The sequence below is a fragment of the Lepidochelys kempii genome, unplaced genomic scaffold (genome assembly GCF_965140285.1).
Source record: "Lepidochelys kempii isolate rLepKem1 unplaced genomic scaffold, rLepKem1.hap1 scaffold_29, whole genome shotgun sequence".
In the NCBI taxonomy this organism is placed as follows: domain Eukaryota; kingdom Metazoa; phylum Chordata; order Testudines; family Cheloniidae; genus Lepidochelys; species Lepidochelys kempii.
This window is the reverse complement of record NW_027621931.1, coordinates 1485640-1505438: the sequence shown is the minus strand read 5'-3', so window position 1 is coordinate 1505438 and position 19799 is coordinate 1485640. Positions and strand designations below refer to the sequence as shown.

Here is a 19799-nt window from a genome sequence, read left to right as displayed (position 1 = left end):
GTGATTCCTACTCCTTGTGTTATGAGAAGGAGTAAATGACACGTCCTTATTTACTTTCTCCACGGCAGTTTTGATTTTATAGACCTCTCTCATATCCCCCCTTTGTCTGTTTTCCAAGCTGAATAGTCCCGGTCTTTTTAATCTTTCCCCGTACAGAAGACTTTCATACCTGTAATCATTTGGGTTGCCCTTTTCTGAACCTTTTCCAATATATCTTTTTTTGAGATGGGGCAACCACATCTGCAGGCAGTATTCGAGATGTGGGTGTACCATGGGTTTATATAGAGGCGATACGATATTTTCTGTCTTCTTATCTATCCATTTCAGAATGGTTCCCAACATTCTCTTTGCTTTTTGACTGCCATGGCACACTGAGTTGATGTTTTCAGAGAACTGTGCCCAGTGACTCCAAGATCCCTCTGTTGAGTGGAAACAGCTCATTTAGAGCCCATCATTTTGTATGTGTAGTTGGGATTATGTTTTCCAATGGGCTGCAATATGGTGCTATCCTGACACCTCGTCCTGCTGAGATCCTGCATTCAGTGATATCCCTGCCCTTCCTGTTCCCGTTCTCATAAAAGAAGAAGAGCATCCAAATGCGTGTTTACCTTCATTCCCTCAGCGGTCCTCATGGGAAACCCTGATCGGTTCCAAAGTGTATTAAAACCTTTCTTAAAGGGTTACCTCTTGGTGGTTATCAGGTCCTGTGAGTTTGTAGCCCAGAAAGACCCCCCTCAGTCAGCTCAAACTCAGCTGTTTATCCCCCAAAAGTCTGTCGTCTTCAGTCTCCTGAATGAGGGGAAATCCGTCACTTCCCCTTTCTGCGTTGGGTAAAGCTTCAAAAGGTGGAGCTCTGCATAACCAGCCTTGAGATCTGGCATTCATCACCCTGTAGTGATACCAGCTTGCACAGGAAACCCATCCCGCAGCCCTTCCTGGTATCATGTGGCGCATCTCGGCATCATAGTCTGTGAAGAATTCATGCTTTCAAGGGCTGTCTTAGATATACAGATAACAGTCATAATTAGGGCAAGAGTTTGCAGGCAATGAAAAGAGAGTAATTGACAAACGTGAGCAATATCTAATCCTTTAAAGCGTGAAAGTGCCTTGGGGGGAGGGGACAGGAGCCGGCTGTGTGGGGGCGGTGGGGCTCAGATACTGGGCATTGAGAGCCTAGAACCAGCTGTGCGTTGGAGAGACGGGGCATGAACCAGCTGTGTACAGGGGAAATGAGCAGGGGAGAGGTGCTGTGGACACGGCCGCGAGCAGCTGTGAGTGCCGTCCTCTCTGCAGCATGATGAGAGAGCCTGGCGTCCCACTGCCGATCCCAGACTTGTATGAGGAGGGAAGAAATTGGCATCAAGTCTCAACCGCAGCCAGCCTGTGCCCTGGGGAGGAGACGGGTGTCTCCAGGGAGAAATCTGGGGGATTGTGACCCTGCATGCCCCACCCACCCTCTGATCAGCAATTCGGGATATTAACGGTGTTTCCACAAACAAAGAGTAATTTTGGGAAAAAATGCAGTCCTAGCGACAATTTCTGGAAAACACTGGCCTTGGTTGTAACATTAAATCCGATAGTCTCAAGATCTAGGCCTGTGTTGATCAGATCTGCCACTCTGCCTTCACGGAGTTCACTCTGCTGGTGGGTTCTACCCCTTCCCCCATTCTGTGTCTGCCTTGTCTATTTAGATTGTAACTTTTTCAGGACACGGGCCATCAACGCTTCTCGGTTTGTACTGTGCCTAGCAAAATGAGGACCCACTGTTAGTTGGCCCTTAGGCACTAAGGTAATGAATATGATTTATAATAATCATCTCCTGGCACTTTGAGCCAAGGAAGCCGGCCTTGGGACGTTACTACTTAAAAGTGAGCTGGGCTTAAAAGCATGGAATATTCTTTGTGACAAGTATCCCACAAATTCCACTGACCTCCCTTGTTTTCTTTGCCTTGAGCAGGGTTTCCAGTTTCCAGAACTGATGTGATCTCGCAGCTGGAACGAGGGGAGGAGTCGTGCGTCCCAGACCTTCATGACTCTAAGAAAAAAGTGCTCCCGAGAGCTGCCTGCGTAGGTGAGGCATTGGTTAAACCAACGCCAAAACTGTCGGTGAATACAGGAAACATTTGGGATGCCCTACAAAGACCTTGTGAGCTCTCCAAGTTCAGGATTGTTCCCTGCAGATGTAGAATCGTTAGGCAGAGGTCACTCATGGCTTCCCACCTATCCTGACTGAGAACTGGCAGCAGGTCCCTCTCCAATCTCGCTGTCCCCTGAGATTTCTTCTGAGATACGGACCCAGAACTGATCCCTTCCTTTCTCTCCTCTGGGGAAGGTTTAAGGGAAAATCAGCTCCTGATAGGTTTGATCTGTCCTGTACACATTTTGGTTCCTTCATCCCTTTTCCCATTCTTCTCTCTGAGATTTCCTTTCTCTCTGGCGCAGGCAGAGACTTACGTCTGGATTCTCTCGGTCTCCCGTCAGGTGTTGGGATGGTGAGTGAAAACGAGGAGGAGCCCCAGCAGGAAGATGCTGAGCGAGTAGAAGCCCATGGGATGTTGTCAGGAAGGTCCAAAGGGAATGATTCTGGGAGCTGTGCACGCCCAGAAAAAACAAAAGCCTGTGAGAGTCAGCAGAGGCCAGAGGAAAACTTCGGTAGCCAGTCAGACCTTATTACACGTGAGAGAATGAACTTGGAAGGAACACGCTACACATGCCTCGAGTGTGGGAAAAGCTTCAAAGGGAGCTCCGACCTTCTCAGACATCAGAGAATCCACACGGGTGAGAAACCTTACGCATGCTGTGTGTGTGGGAAATGCTTCAAGCAGAGCTCGCATCTCATTGCACATAAGAGAATCCACACGGGTGAGAAACCTTACGGATGCCCTGAGTGTGGGAAGCACTTCATTGACAGTTCATCCCTCCTCTCACATCAGCGAATCCACACAGGGGAGAGGCCCTACACATGCTCTCAGTGCAGGAAAAGCTTTAATCGGAGCTCTGTACTGACCACACATAGAAGAATCCACACAGGTGAGAAGCCTTATGGATGCTCTGAGTGTGGGAAACGCTTCAATCGGAGCTCATACCTTATCATACATCGGCGAATCCATACGGGTGAGAAACCGTATGGATGCCGTGAGTGTGGCAAACACTTCAATCAAAGCTCAGCCCTTACCACACATCAGAGAATCCACACTGGTGAGAGGCCCTACACGTGCTCTGAGTGTGGGAAACACTTCAATCAGCGCTCAACCCTTATTAGACATCAGAAAATCCACATAGGAGTGATCTCTAACAAATGCCTTGACTAGGGCTGGCCAAAGGTTTTTTTTTTTAAGAAAAAAATCACATTTGCAAATTCCCACTTAGTGATCTGTGCCCCATCTTCACTGTGGTTACTCAGCTCCCCCAGATGAGTTGCCTGCTTCTGCTTTTTGCAGCTCACCCTTCTTTGGGGTCAGTCCTGTGATGTTTTCTATCAACTCCTTTCCTTTTGAGTCGAAGGAGCGTGTGTCCCTCCAGCCAGGAATGTTCATCATCCAGGTGGGGGAGAGAGGTTTGTTCCCAACAAGCTACACTGAGGCAAAAACTACCCGTGCCATACATCCATTAGGACTGTACATGGCATTGGCTGCTCAAGTTAGTCATCTTGGTGTTAAAAGACAATTACAGTTGTCGTGCAGATGCAGCCGAGGTGCAGTGGTTGGCATTAGCTTTCCCCTTGACCTGACCTAAACTCCATCACTTTTCCTAGTCTAAACAAACCCTGAGCATCACAGCTATACTGTTCCCCCATTTAAAAACAATTGTTAGTCATCAAGTTCCCCCACCAGGAACATATTGTTTCATTCCCAGTTGTCACAGTTCATCAGAGCGCTGTTGCTTCAGGTTTTCCTGAAGGCAGATATTTTTACTACCGTTTTCCTCCCTTAAAATATATTGAAGTATAACAAAGAGCAGGAATAGGGAAGGGAGAGGGAAAAATGTCTTTTCCCCTCTGTAACAACAGAAGAACATAGGGTAAATCAGAGGGATTCTCCATCACCATCTCTATCCCCCTGTTCTTCAAGTGGTAAGGTCAATATTTCCCAAAGGGGCTGGGAAGAGGATTCTCTAGTAAATGATTTGGAACTAAGCAAAAGACCCATTCATTTGCCTCCCAAAGCAGTTGTGGCCCATGCCCTGCAGGAGGTTGCTCCTGAAGATCTTCCCTTCCTAATCAGGTGCATGTTGCCTCTTATTTGGGAAATGCAATCCCTTCCTAGGTAGAGATGGGAAAAATGGAAGTGACATTTCTGTTCAGCTCACTCCTGGGAGATGCTGTAAATGTGTAGGAAATGACATCCATGAGGAATGTGATAGAGCTGCAGAAAGACACCCATTTTGAGTAGATACCTGACATTTGGTGTCTTAGAGGGATTCTAAGCCGCACCTGAATTTAGTCCCTTATTTAAATCTGTTGCACCAGATTAAAGAAACAAAAGGGCATATTTGGGGGAGTTCTACCTCAGTATCGCTACTGGTATGTCGTGTGGTTGGTGAAGAATTCTACGCCAGAGCCGTGTAAAATTGCTACAACTAAGGTCAAAGATTTGACAAGAACTCAGGTAGAAATGAGAGGTTTTAGTGGTTGATTTTCACCCCAGAGATGGATGCTATGGTGACCTGTGGCCAAGGTAAACTGTTTTTAGAATTGCTCACACTTCTAAAGGATGCCATGATGAAACTGGGAACAACTGTCTTTTACCATTTGGATCCCAAGTTTCCTGAAGCACAGAGAGAAACAGCTGATTCCTTCAGAGCCATGCCATGCCTATGGGTCCCAAACTGGCTGCCTTGCTGGACAAGATGCACTTCTGTGTTGGTTAAATGATGGTAGCCAATGAGGGAATGTAACAGATTCCAAGTTCAGACTGCAGGATACATGAATGCTGAGTCCAGAGTCTGTGGTTTGGTCTCTTAGTTTTGCTCTTGAGTCTAATGCATGTGTCTCACTTTTCCACCTCCTGCTACTCTGAAAGATTAGAAAGTGTGAAAGTAGAGCACAGGTGGTTTTTCTCATGATGCAGCCTTCCCCCGTAGTGTGAGACCCCTTCCACCCACACTTCTGGGAGAAGACCCAGGGAGAAATGAACCCTCAGAAATGGAAGGCTCCTAGGTTATGGTCGAATGTGACTTCACACAGAGCTCACTGGGTGAAAATGGGAATTAAGAGAAAACTGCCCTAAAGGTTTATAGTTTGTAATCTTTGAAGAAATTGTTACCAGCAACAAGGAAATTGCACACGAAGTTTATTAGTGTAAGGTAAGAGGCTGATTCTGTGATCACTTTCAGTGTTACAGTATAATTCAGGTTTTCTTCTAGCCCCCTCCTACAAAATAGCAAATGGTGGCTAATCCTGCAATAAAAACCTGACTCCAAAGGAATCAGGTTTGGGGGAAAATGTGAGAGAAATAGCATGTACGAGAATAGAGACCCAGTATAGACTGGAATGATTTCTGTTTCAAATGGAATTTATTTGGTAAATTTTAAAATAAATCTTCTGTTGGGAGGAAAACTACTTGAGAGAAGATGTGGAACCTTTTCCCCAGTGAGAGGGAAAGAGCCAGAGAGTTCCCCAGGGCTCTTGTTCGCAAAGCAAAGATGTCACATTAGGCAGGAGATGTCAAGATCTACAATGGTGATGGGCGAGTGATGGGAGCTTTTCTGGGTGGTGGTTGTTTGGTTGGTTTTTTTCATGTAATTTTTGTTTTGTTTTTGCAACTAGTTCTTTTTATAGCTGCTGAGCCCCCTTGTCCTTTTGAGCACAGCTCTTTAACCCTCAGGCCTGGCTCTGGAAACCTCAGAACCGGCTTTGCGGTTTTTTTTTTCATGTTTGCTATCTTTGGAGTTCGCACATCCACACGACATGCGGTTCACAGCAACGGATACTTTGAGAAACCTGCTGGGTGAAGCAGGCCTTTTCCAAACTGACATTGGCCCAAATTCTGCCTCAATTCAGCTGGATTGGGACACGTCTGTGTCAAAGGAGTGGTTCACACCTGATTTGCCCAGAGACCTCAGAGGAGGGGTAGTTAGATATAGGATAAGTAGGAATCGACAACAATTAAGTTAAATATAAAGGTGAAAGACCCTCACCTTGCAGGTCAACAAGCCTGTTCTGTTCTTTCCATCCAATGCATCTGGCACTGGTCGCTCTCAGGTAGCACACTGGGCTTGACGGACCATTGGTCTGACCCAGTCTATGACCTGTCGTGCGTTCTTATGGAAGTCCTCTGCGGGCTTGTCTACACGGGCAAGTTTCTGCACAGGAAAGCAGCTTTCTGCGGTGTAACTCCCGAGGTGCGCACTCAGATTTCGTGATGCATGATAGGAAGGGGCCATGACAGGGACACACTGCCGTGCGGGGTCAAAATGAAGGAGCTGTGACATGCCTACCACAAGGTGCAGGAGGCAAACTGCTGCTCCATATTGGGGGCTAACTAACCCCAGCATCACGGCAAGAATCTACCTAGCAGCTGGAGAAAAAATATGAATGAGAGTCAAAGACACCTCCACGTGGCGTGTCTCTTCCCCAATCTCAACACCTGGAAGATTGTCTGGAAGACTCAGAATTTGAACTGCAGAGATTGGTCTCAGGCTGAGAGGGAATTCAGTCTGTGTATTAAGAACTCAGCATGGCCTGGAGCAAGCAGTGAGTGAGAAAAGCTGTTTGATCCAATTCTTGCTTAGTATATTCAAATTAGAGTTTAGACTGGGAGTCTGTTTTCATTTGTTATGTAACCACTTTTGACCTCTGTAACCAATACTTATACTCAGTTAAAATCTAACTTTCTGGAGTTAATAAACTTATTTTACTATTTTATACTTACTCCTGAGTTTGTCCAAAGTGCTTGGGAAAGTTGCTCACATGACAAAGGCTGGTGCATGTCCCCTTTATTTTTGATGAAGTGGCGAACTAATTAATGAGCTTACACTTTTCAAGAGAAGGACTGAGACGATCGCATTCTGACCTTTTACTGACACTTCTTTAATAACTAAAAAAAAAGAACAGGAGGACTTGTGGCACCTTAGAGGCTAACTGATTTATTTGAGCACTGTCCAGTTTTGGGCCCCACACTTCAAGAAGGATGTGGATAAATTGGAGAGAGTCCAGCAAAGGGCAACAAAAATGATTAGGGGACTGGAACACATGAGTTATGAGGAGAGGCTGAGGGAACTGGGATTGTTTAGTCTACGGAAGAGAAGAATGAAGGGGGATTTGATAGCTGCTTTTAACTACCTGAAAGGTGGATCCAAAGAGGATGGATCTAGACTATTCTCAGTGATAGCAGATGACAGGACAAGGAGGAATGGTCTCAAGTTGCAGTGGGGGAGATTTAGGTTGGATATTAGGAAAAACCTTTTCACTAGGAGGGTGGTGAAACACTGGAATGCATTACCTAGGGAAGTGGTGGAATCCCCTTTCTTAGAAGTTTCTAAGGACAGGCTTGACAAAGCCCTGGCTGGGATGATTTAGTTGGGGTTGGTCCTGCTTTGGGCAGGGGGTAGGACTAGATTCCTCCTGAGGACCCTTCCAACCCTGATCTTCTATGATTCGATGACCCTCCTCCAGGAGTGACAGAGCCTGGCATGTGCTGGAAGAAGCGGGGAGCTCTGGTGCCCACGGACCTGTCCTGGCATTTTTCTCAGCAGCAAAGAAATCAATTCTCCCTGCCCCTGAGCAACCCACCCACAGCTAATGGCAGCATTGGTGGGGGGTCCCAAGCTTTGCACCAACGTCCACATTTCAGACCTTCCTCTCATGGCACTTTCCATGTGAATTAGGACAAGCAAGCTGGGGAAGCTCCATGGGGTAATAGAAACCAGGGCTGCAGGGAAGGTTTGAACTCACAACCCCAGCAATATTGCCCTTTGCACTAACCACTTGCACCCCTGCAGGGGCTCCTTGGACAGCGCTGGGAAGTCGGCCGTGATCCGTCTCTGTGGTTCGCACCTTTGCCTGGCAATTGAAAGGCTGCCGGTTCAAACCTCACTCAAGCTGTGGCTTTCCAGCAATGAGACTCCAGTCCATTTTAACAGGAAGAAAATCTCCTCTATTCTGGTTTAGCCCCATTTGACTCCTTCTGCCCGTCTTCTTCCTCCCCCATCGGTCCCTTTCCTTCCCCATTGGGGCCATGCAGAGGGGAGCCCCAGTCAGTCTCTGTCACCGAGAGGCTGTATCCCATAAGGGGAGGGAGGGGTCGCTGTAAAGCATTGATAATGGGTGGGGGAGGGGTGTGCGTGGTTAGGGGGAGAAAGTCTGGAGAACTAACAGTGGGGCCCAGAGAGATTCCCCCACAGACTGGGGAGATCCCCTGCTGCCCACCATCACCCAGCTCTGGGAAGAACAACTTGGGATTGCTTGGGGAACCCACCTTTAAAAACACAAGTGTTCCATGCTAGTTACATTTGAATAAGACCAAAGCCGCCTCAAACCCAGTGTCACAGTCACTGGGACGACTTTGTCCTGACATTTTACCGGCCGCAGCCACAAAGCGAGTCAAATTACGGCTCCCGTTCGGCGTCAAGGCTCACAGACGAACCCAGAGGCTTTTCCTTCCTCAGGTTCTGCCGTCATTTCAGTGCTGGCCTGTTCCGAGATTCATCGTTGTGCAAAGCAGCGTCAGGCCCTGAAACTGGACGAGCCCAGAGCAGAGGCTACCTTCATTTAACCCTCCAAAAACCAACCCGCCGAAACGTGGATTAGCACCCATGCTCCTCCAGCCGCAGGGGAGGCGCCTCATCTGGGCCCCTGGTGCCCATGCTCCAGCAACATAAGACCACGGGGGCCTGGCTCCACCCAAGTCTGGGGGCCGGTGTCTCCCCCAGCCCCACCTGCTGCCCCCGGGCAATTTAAAAGGGCCCGGAAACCCCCACCGCCATCACCGGCAGCACAAGGGGGCTAAGGCGGCTTCCTGCCCACCCTCGCTCCGTGTAACCCTTCTGCCCGTCAGAGTTGGCAGCAACAAGGACCGGGTTCAATATCTAGGGGATCCATTCCAATAACACAATGCAAACCGGCTCGAGCCCCCACCCAGTGACCTGGGACAAATATGTACCACCCCCGCTGGGCACCTCCCAGAGGCAATCCTTCCCCTCTCGCAAGCACCTAGTCTGAGTGTAGCAAAAAGCCTTTTAATAACAGAGAGAAACAATGTGGCATTATGTTGGGGAAACACCACCAACAGGATTCATAACACAACTCACGAGCAAAAAAAAAACCCACCCCAAGCAAATTGGGGCATGCCCTTTCCCTTTGGTTCTTGAGTCCAGCAACCCCAAATCACCCAAAATCCCAAAAGTCCAATGACCCAAAAGTCTCTGTCCCTGGTCAGGGCAGCCCCAAAATTCAAAAGTTTATCTGCAGAGCTTTACCTCCCAACCTGGGTGGAGATGGGGGCGGGGGTAAAAGGCACCTTACATGATCTGAAGCTGACCGCCCCACAGCCCCATAGGCCTCCGCTCCACCAGCTGTCTCACAAACTTCTCCACAATAAATCTTCAGGCTCCCCCACTACTGAACACAACGCTCAGTGATTTCGGCTCTTACTCAGTTCAGCTCTTTGGTGAAGTCAGTTTGTAGTAGGGGAGCCTCAGTGCTAGGACACCATTAGCCCGAAATGAGCTTCGCAGCCTGTAACTAGAGTCCTAACGGAATCAAAATTAGCTCTGAGATTCCACAGTGGAGAGAAAAGAAAGAGCAATTAGCATGTAAGTCCATCACCAAGGGACCCATGGCACCAAGTATTAATACTTGTCCCCACCCTCTCTCAATTCACAGCGTTTTGGAACCCATGACCCTTGCCTAGCGAGTGCTACTTAGTTGATGGTGAGTCCCTCCATCATAACAAAAGGCCAAGTACAGTTCCCAGCACAGTTCCCATAATCAGGGTAATAACAATTTATTCTTCCTGCCCCAATAACAGAGACACTGGGGATCCCACAGCAGCCAAAGTGAGCATTTGGGCAGCTATGGCCTCGTTCTAGGCGGGGTGGGTGTGCCGATGCAAATGAGATCGGCCCCTGAAGTTCTTTTCCACAACTTGCCAGACCTCACCACCAGATGTCAGGGTGAGGCTCACCCTGACACTGCTTACACTCCGTGTGGCCTGCCAGTCTCGGAAGCGGCTGGCGCCTCCCTGCAGCCCCGGGGGTGGGGGGATCTCCACACGCTGCCCCCGCCCCGAGGGCCGACTCTGCCATCTGTGGCAATGGGAGCTGCTGGGGTGGTGTCCGTGGGCAGCGATGGGCAAAGACCCCCCACCTAGGAGCTGCTGCCAGAGGGGGGTGTGGGTCGCTTTTGGGAGATCCCTGAGGTAAGAGCTGCACCCTCATTCTCTCCCGCACCCCAAGCCCCAGCCCAGACCCCAGCCCCCTGTACCCAAACTCCCTCCCAGAGTCCACCCCCTGCACTCCCTCCTCCACCCTACCCCCATGCCCCAGCCCAGAGCCCACACCCCACACCCAAACTCCCTCCCAGAGCCTGCGCCCGCACCCCCTCCTGCACCCCAACCCCCAACCCCAACCCAGATCCCGCACCCGAACTTCCTCCCACAGGCCTCCCCCCACACCTGCTCTCGCACCCCAACCCTCTTCCCCAGTCCAGAGCCCACCCCTTGCACCCAACTCCCTCCCAGAGCCCGACCTGCACCCTCTCCTGCACCCCAACCCCCTCCCCCAGCCCAGAGCCCACACCTGAACTCCCTCCCAGAACCTGGCCACCCCACCCATTCCTGCACCCAATGCCCTGCCCCAGCCAAGACCCCACACCTGCACCCAAACTGCCTCCCAGAGCCTGTACCCCTCACCCCCTCCCACACCCTAACCCCCTGCCCCAGCCCAGAGCCCACACCACACATCCAATTCCCTCCCAGAGCCTGCCCCCACACCTGCTCCTGCACCCCAACCCCCTGCCCCAGCCCAGACCCCGCACCCTTCATTCCCTCCTGCACCCCAACACCCTGCCGCAACCCACAGCCCACACCCAAACTCCCTCCCAGAGCCCAACCCCTTTCCCTCTCCCTCCCATACCCAAACTCCCAGAGCCTTAGGCAGATGTGGGGAGAGGTGGACGGGGAGGCAGGACTTGGTCCCATTCTGGAAACCACCAAAAATTGTAGAAACCTGCCGCCCCTGTCCAGCCCAACCTTCTGCAGGTGCCCCTCAGGCCCCACCCGTGCAGGGTTTGAAGCTTGCATTGCTTAAATTCCAGGACGCTGGGGGACTTCAGCTCCCCTTTGTCCAGCGGGAACCTTCAGCCCACTCCCAACCAGATTCTTGTCCATGGCATGACTGTCGGGGGGCTGGGCCCCTCTTTGTCTTTTCTCTCTGGGACAGGCCAGGGTACCTAGAACTGGGGTATCTGAGCACCCAGGACCTTCTATGGAGATGCCCTTCCCCTTCCCCTTCTGTGGTCCCATCTGTCATTGACTCCAGCCTGTTTTCTATCCATCATCAGCACCATCCCAAGCCAGCTGCACCCGCCTCAAAAAGACAGTGTCCCCTGATGGGTGTAAATCATAGAATCATAGAATATCCTCATTTACACATTTCTTTGGCAGTCATTACAGGAGACAAAGGGTTTCTATTCCCAACTTGAAGGCAAGGAGTGCATTAGGGGCAACTCCAAGGGAAAGACTATTGATGGAGATCTCAATCTAAATTCTACACGAGTTTTGTTATCTTCCCTTTTGGTTCTATCCCTGGAAATTCCCCCCGACTAGTCTGCTGAAAGATAAAATCATCTAAATCTGCCTCCAAAGAACCTGACCGGCTGAAGCAGGAGGAGACCTGAGAGATGGCCACTTTCAAATCAAAAGGGAACGCTGAGACCTGCCTGTTGCCACACCCGCCCCCACCCGTCCCCAGGAGAAGGAGGCACCGACCTGTCGTGTGCGATCTAATGAGCAGGGAAAGAATCTGGGAATTACCTTCTGTAAAAACTCATCCTTTTGTTCCTCAAACACCTGTGGAAATAGCTGATTCAAGAAGTTGTTGACAGAGGGATGGTCCGCGTCTCTCAGCAGCTCCTTGGGTCACCAGCCGTTGTCAACCAAGCCAGTTGGCAGACTGACGGCAGGGCAAGAATGCTGACGCTCTTTGCTGTTGGCCTCCGTGATATCACAATCAGCTTGTGCGTAAACACACACAGACCCCACCCAGAGAGACACACCCCCACTGAGCAACTCCCCACGCTCCCTCCCAGCACTTTCTGCCCACCCCAGAACAGCTGTTTCATGGAATTGAGGATGCTCCGGGAGGGTCGGTTCGGGGCGGGGACATGGCACACTTGGGGCACTGCCTGGGACTCTTCTCTCCTCAGTGCAGGGCTCAGCACTTGTCCTTGCTGAACCTCATCAGATTTCTTTTGGCCCAATCCTCTAATTGGTCTGGGTCACTCTGAACCCTATCCCGACCCTCCAGCATATCTCCCTCTTCCCCCAGCTTCGTGTCATCTGCGAACTTGCTGAGGGTGCAATCCATCCCGTCCTCCAGATCATGCACAAAGATGGTGAAGAAAACCGGCCCCCAGAGTGACCCGTGGGGAAGCGGGGGAGGGGGTGGAGGAGAGGAGGCAGACGGTGAGTGGCAGGGACCCCACAGAGGGGGGTGCAGTGGAGGAGAGGGGGAAATCATCCAGGCAGCGGTGGGCAGTGTGGGCTGGGAGAAGGGGCGAGGCAGATACAGGAAGAGATGGAGCACAGGCGGGGCACTGGGGCCCAGGCACCCGGGGCCTGGTCATTGTTGGCACCAAGAGAGGAGAGGAGAGGAGACGGAGACGGAGACGGAGACAGAGACAGAGACAGAGTATGTGTGATGGCCAACGCACTAGAGGAGAGACAGAGAAAAACATGGTAGGATAGCAAGCAACTCACCTCCTGGAGTCATCTGTGATGAAGCGGGACTTCATGTTTCCTCTGAATCGTGTGGGGGTGCCTCAGTTTCCCGTATGCAGTTCTTAAGGATCTAGGGGGTGGGGTAAGGGTGTATGATCGTTGCAGAGCTCTGGAGGGCAGGTGTGTGCAGGGGTCTGGACACAGAGAATGGCCGACACCCTCTTTCCTGGCACCTGATGCCCTGGGCCCTTCCCCCCTGCGAGGTGAGAGCTAAAGGGTTGGAGAACAAAGGAATCGGGTGCCCTCCTGGCCGGGGACAGGGACAAAGCCCAGAGGAGGAGGGGCTGGGGGGAGTTTCAGTTGGGGGCTGGCTGGAGACATGGAGTGAAGGGCAGACGGGGTTGTCTGGCTCACTGCCCCCCCCCAAAATGGACCCGGCTGAGGGGTCCTGTTCTCTGCACCTACAAGCTCTGTGTTAGACCATGTCCCTGTGGTCTAATAAACCTCTGTTTTCCTGGCTGGCTGAGAGTCCCGTCTGACTGCGGAGTTGGGGGGCAGGACCCTCTGCCCCCCCAGGACCCCGCCTGGGCGGACTGGCTGTGGGAAGCGCAGGGAGGGGCAGAGGAGGCTGAAGGCTCCGAGGTCAGAGCCAGGAAGGTGGAGCCGGGGGAGCTGTGTGTCCTGCAGACAGGCTGCTCCCCGAGAGGAGACTCCCCCAGAGTCCTGCCTGGCTTCCTGGGGAGCAGTCCCAGAGCATCGCCCGGGGACCCCGGGACATCCTCCTCCTCGATGAAACCTTCTGCCGTGTGACGTGCTGTGTGTGTCGTGTTGCGTGTGTCGTGTGACGTGTTGTGTGTGTGACTTGTGTGTTGTTTTGTGTGTGTGAGATGTGTTTATGTGTGCGTGTTGTGGTCCGTGTTGAGTGTGTGTGTGTGCCATGTTGTATACCGTGTTGTGTGCATGTGACGGTGTGTGCCGTTTTGTGTGCATGTTGTGTGTGTCGGTGTCATGTGTTGTGTGAGATTTTTGTGTCTCGTGTTGTGTGCCGTTTTGTGTGTCGTGTGTCGGTATCGTGTGTCGTGTTGTGTGTGGGTGTGTGATATTTTGTGTGCGAAGTTTTGTGCATCGTGTTGTGTGTGTGTGTCACGTGTGCCGTTTTGTGTGTCATGTGAGGTGTTGTGTGTCATATTGTGTGTGTGTGTCGGTGTGATTTCTTTGTCACGTTGTCTGCTGTTTTGTGCGTCATCAAGTGTGTGTGTGTGTATGTGTCGGTGTCGTGTGTTGTGTGTGATTTTTGTGTGTCTTGTTGTGTGCTGTTTTGTGTGTCAGTTTATTTGTGTGTCATGTTGTTTGTGTCTTTCGGTGTCCTGTGTTGTGTGTGTGTGAGAGTGTTCTCTCTGTGTGTGTCGGTGTCGTGTTGTGTGTGTGTGTGTCAGTGTTGTCTGTCGTGTTTTCTGTGTGTTGTCTTGGGTGGCCCCTCAGGGTACTGCACAAACCATTTCCATCGTGGAGAAACAGTGACACCAGGTGGCCAATCCAGATAATGTACAAACCATTTCCCTCACAGAGCAACAGTGACACCGGGTGGCTAATCCAGGTATTGCACAAAGCATTTCCCTAATGGAGCAACAGTGACACTCGGTGGCCACTCTGGGTAATGCACAAATAATTTCCTTAACGGAGCAACAGTGACACTGGGTGGCCAGTCAGTGTAATGCACAAATCATTTCCCTCCTGGCCCAACAGTGACACCGGGTGGCCACTTGGAGTAATGCAGAAAGCATTTCCTCACGGAGCAATGGGGACACTGCGTGGCCAATTCAGGTATTGCACAAATCATTTCCCTCCTGGACCAACAGTGACAGTGGGTGGCTAAACCAGGTATTGCACAAAGCATTTCCCTTATGGAGCAACAGTGACACCGGGCGGCCCCTTGGAGTAACACACAAATCATTTCCTCCCGGAGCACCCGTTGCACAAACTGAGTTTAATAATAATAATAAACAACAAATAGTTTCACTAGAAAAGGCAGATTTTCAGTGATTATAAGGGATAGCAAACAGAAGAAGGCAGATTGCTAAGCAAATACAAATACACACACATACTAAGCCTAAAATCTTAAAGAGACTGGATTCAAGAAGTCATTTCCCATCCTAAATGTCTTTTGGCAACTTGAAGAGTTTCTGTAGCTTAGACTTCCCGTTGTTTCTCTTTGCAGACTAGACTCCTGTCTTAGTCTGGACTTCCCCCTTCTCATTCCCTTTGTCTCTTCAGGTACTTTCTGCAGCCTTTCTACTGCCCTGCATGATTTTCCTCCGCTCCGACGTCTCCATGGCTCCCGAGACCTCACCTGTGGGAATGCACACCTACCCGTGTCCTACCAAGGGAGACGGCACCAGGAGAGCAGAGGGGAGAGAGCGAGTTGGCGAACACATGAGAAGACGGCGAGTGCGGACGAGGAACTGGCAGCGCCGACCTGGCAGCCGGGTCTGCAGCGGGCAGAGAGCGGAGGCCTGGTTCCGCCTCCTTGGAAAGAGGCCCAAGCGGCTCAGGCCCCTCCTGCCGCGTTCCCCTCCGGCGAGAGCTCCGGCACCATTCCTCGCCAGAGCCGCTGCGAGAGCCGAGCCGAAGCCCTCGCTCCACAGCGCTCGACGGGGGCTGGGAATCTCGCCCTCGGCCCTGCCGCCCTCTTCCCTCCCGCCCACACTGGCCCCACGCGCCGCCCAGAGACCGAGTTCCCCCGACCGTCCCCGCTCCGCTCTCGCCCCCGCGGGGGGTCATCTCCGGGGTGTGATTTCGGTGTCGTGTCCTCTGCCGTCTTGTGTGTCGTGTGACGTGTCAGTGTCGTGTCGTGGGCGTGTGAGACGTCATGTGTGTCAGTGTGTTTGCCGTCTCGCTGTGTGTGAGTCGTCGTGAGTCGGCGGGTGGGTGTGGGTGAGTGTGTGTGTGGGCGTGAGTTGTGTGTGGTGTGTGTCTTTCGGCGTGGGCGTATGTTGTGTTGTGTTGTGTTTTGTGTGTGGGGGGCGTGTCGTGTGGTGTGTTGTGTGTTGTGCATGTGTCGTGTGTGTGGGCGTTTGTTCTGCGTGCGTTGTGTGGGCGTGTGTGGGTGTGTGTTGTGTGGGCGTGTCATGTGTGGGCCTATGTGAGAGAAGTTGTGTATGTGTGTGAGACGTCATGTTTGTGTGTGTGTGTGAGACGTCGTGTGTCTTGTGTGTGTGTGTCAGTCGTGTCAGTTTCATGTGTGTCAGTATTGTGTGTCGGCGTGTGTGTGTGTGTCGGCATGTGTGCGACATTATGTGTCGTGTGTTTGTGTGTGGACGTGTGTGAGAGCCGTCGTGTGCCTTGCATGTGTGTCGGCGTGTGTGAGAGACGTGTCTCTGTGTGTGAGACGTTGTGTGTCGTGTGTGTGTGAGACGTGGTTGTGTGTGTGTTGTCTTGAGTGTTTTGTTCAGTGTGTGACGTGTTATGTGTGATTTGTGTGTGTGTGACGGGTTGTGTGTCGTGTTGTGCGCGCGTGCGACGTCTCCCATGATCACGCAGTTTCCATGAGTATTTACTTCATTAAAAACATTAAAGAGGGCTCGATCCATATCCACATGAGATCCCGGCGGCCTCTAGCAGACTCCAAGCACTATCCCAGGGGAGGCTCGAGTCGTTTGCTTCCCCAATGTCATTTTTGCCCAGACGGACTCTGTCTTCTCCATTCCATCGCTGATTTCTTTACATTCGACCTCCTCATTGATAGACAATGCTACTCCACCACCTTGACCTTTATTTCGGTCTTTCCTAAACAGCACATACCCTTCAACACCCGTAGTCCAGTCATGACGACTATTCCACCCTGTTTCTGTTATCCCGAGAATATCTGGTTTCACTTCCTGCACCAGTACCTCTAATTCCTCCATTTTGTTACCTAGGCTCCTCGCATTGGTGTACAAACATCTTCATTTTTGCTGCTTGGCCTCGCTCACGTTCTTTACCCAATGAGGCACGGTCATTCCACAGCCAGCAGAACCTACTAGACTGGTGTCCACACTGCCCTTCCTCCTTATAGCCATTCCCCTACCCACGGCTGTATCCTTTCTTACTTTCTTTTCTTCCCTCTCAAGGCTAAAATCCGGCATGGAGATTACCTGGACATTCCCCAACCAATCATCTCCCCCAGATTCCTAGATTAAAGCTCCCTTAATCAGTTGTGCCAGCCTCCATCCTAGAAGTCCGTTTCCTTCCCTACTCAGATGAAGTCCATCCCGAGAGAACTGTCCTCTGTCCAGGAATGCCTCCCAGTGGCCATTCATCCCAAAGCTGTCCTTCTAGCACCACTGCCTGAGCCATCTGTTGATAGTCATAATCTTGTCACGCCTTTGTTGACCTTCTCCAGGAATAGGCAAAATCCCACCACAGATCACCTGAGCCTCGATTTCCTTTAGCGTCTTCCCCAGCCAAGCACAGTCTCCCTTAATCCTTTCCAGCGAGAATCTAGCTGTATCATTTGTTCCCACATGAAGGATAATTAGGGGATTCTTTCCCGTTCCCTTTAGGATCCTTTTCAACCTCAGATCTACATCCCGTATCTTAGCACCTGGAAGACAGCACACCCTTCTATTCTCTGGATCAGCTCTGGTTACAGGCCTGTCTAGTCTTCTCAGTAAAGAGTCCCCGATCACGTAGCCCTGCCTTTCCCTGGTGACAATGCTATTCTCCAGTCTATCCCCTGTTCCCTCTGGCTGCAAGTTCTTTCCATTCCTATTCTCCCTTGTAATCCTCTTGAACCCATCCTGTATCCTCCTGCGGCTCATATTTGGTGTAGTCTCCATTGACTCTTCCCCTTTTCCTATAGGACTAGCCACTCTTCTCTTCCTCCTTGCCCCTCCACCTTCAGTGACTACCTGCTGAGCCCCTTCTTCATTTTCCAACTCTCAAAAACTATTCCTGAACTCTATTTCTCCTTCACTAGCCCGTCTTTTCCTTTGCCTGGTTTTTTTTTAGTCACATGCTTTCACTGACCACTTTCCTCACCCAGCAGTCTCCCCTCAGAATTCCTCAGTCCTGCTTCCATCTGCAAGTCAGAGCTTTTCCCTTCAGATACCTCATGTCTTTGCTCCATCATCTGCTCAAACCCCTTTCTAAACTCAACCAGACTTTCCACCTGCATCTCCAAACCTCAGATCTTCTCCTCCATCAGCTCGAGCAGACGGCATTTCATGCAGACAAAACTCTTACCAGGTCCCCCCTCCAGGATCATGGACATACGGCAGCTTCCACAGCCAGTCATCTCCATTGTGTCTTCCACGACATGAGTCACTCCCATCGCTGCCTCTGTGTCTGTCATCGCCTTCCCACCTAAATCCTGTTCACCTGGGAAACACCCAAATCCCACCCCCCACAGGAACAACAAACCCCAAACAAGCACCACAAGACAAACTCCCCCTCAGACTCCCCTGTTTACAGCCCTGTTTGCTGGCTCCTGTTCCACGGCCTGACTGGCTGGCTCCCTTCATAGGACCCCGAGTCAGAGAAGCCCTGGCCCCGAATCAGGGCTCAGTTTCTCCCCCAGCACAAAGCCCCCACAAGCCTCGACACGTACACATAATCCCAATACACAACCAAATGCCAACACCTTCTCCCCCACACCATTCACAGCTGTTGGTGGGTCTTGGGGAAACCCTGGTGCACCAGCGGGGGCGGGTGTCTGACGGGGTGGGTGGGGTGGAGGGGGGCGGGGAGGGGGCCCAGCTGGGAGGTGGAGGGGTCTGTGTGGTGGGAGCTGTGGGAGGGTAGGGGATGGATTGGTGCTGTGGGAGGAGGAAAGGGGGGTTGTGGACAGGTGGCAATTGGGTTGTAGGGATGGGGACTGGGTCTGGGAGGGATGTGGGGGAGGGAGAGGCTATAGGGGACCTGGATTGGGGACTTGGGTCAATGGCATGGCTGCGGCTGTTGGGTTGGGTTGGGAGGGGCAGCACCATGGTAGCTCCCAGGGGGACACAGCATGGCTATGGGGGGCTGTAGGGAGGGGAGGGGTCTGTGGGGTGGGGTGTCTCAGCTGGGTGGGGTGGCTGTGACATGTGGGGAGCGGGGGGGGGCAGAAGAGGGGCCGGGGGCTCTGAGCCGTTCTGGAGAGCCCCCGGCCGCGTCCCTGCCGTTCCCCCCCCCCGCAGCCTCCGCTCCCAGCGCCGCCGGCCCATGCTCCGGGCAGCGGGGCAACGAGCCTGGCCGACCCCGGGGCTCTCTGCAGTGCGGCCCGGCGGCTGGTCCTGGGGCTCCAGGCTGCGCGGTCAGGGGGCAGGGAGCAAGGGAGGGGTGGGGTAGAGAGCAGGGGAGTTCGGGGGGGGTCAGGGGCTGGGGGGTGGATGGGGTCGGGGTGGTGAGAGGGCGGGGAACAGGGGGTTGAATGGCAGCAGGAGGTCCCGGGGCGGTCAGGGAGAAGGGCTGGTTGGATGGGGCAGAAGGTCCGGGTGGCAGACAGGAAGGAGGGGGGGTTGGATGGAGTGGTGGGGGGCTGTTAGGGGAGGGGGATCTGGAGCCCCTCAGAGAACAGAAGGGTTGGATGGGGCCGGAGGCCCGGGGCAGCCATCCGGGGGCAAGAAGCGGGGGTCAGATGGGGGCGGGGGCCGGGCCATGTCTTGCTCTTTGAGGAGGCCCAGCCTCCCCTAACTGTCCCTCTGTACAATTTCTGAAACCCGATCCGGCATCTGGCCAAAGTTTGCCTGCCCCTGGCTTAGGGCCTGATTCATGCAAAGACCCATTGGGAGTGTGTGAACATTGCCCCATTTCTGAAACTGGAAACAACCCCCTGCACAGGGCTGGGAAAACAGAGCAGAGCACTGGAGCCTGAACCCCCTCGTGAGAGACTGCGATGAAATCCTCTCAGGCCTGGGCATCCTGACAGCAGGAGTATCTGGCTGTGTCGACTCTCTCCTC

The 19799-nt window shown here is 52.3% G+C and overlaps 1 protein-coding gene across 1 annotated transcript in view; it reads left to right on the top strand.

Moving 5' to 3' along the window:
- The window catches only part of LOC140904567 (uncharacterized), a 708751-nt gene that overhangs the window by 296046 nt on the left and 392906 nt on the right, over positions 1-19799 (top strand). Inside the window, 1 exon segment of the mRNA XM_078851059.1 lies at positions 2691-3284. Within this exon segment, the coding sequence (XP_078707185.1) occupies positions 2691-3284 (594 nt within the window).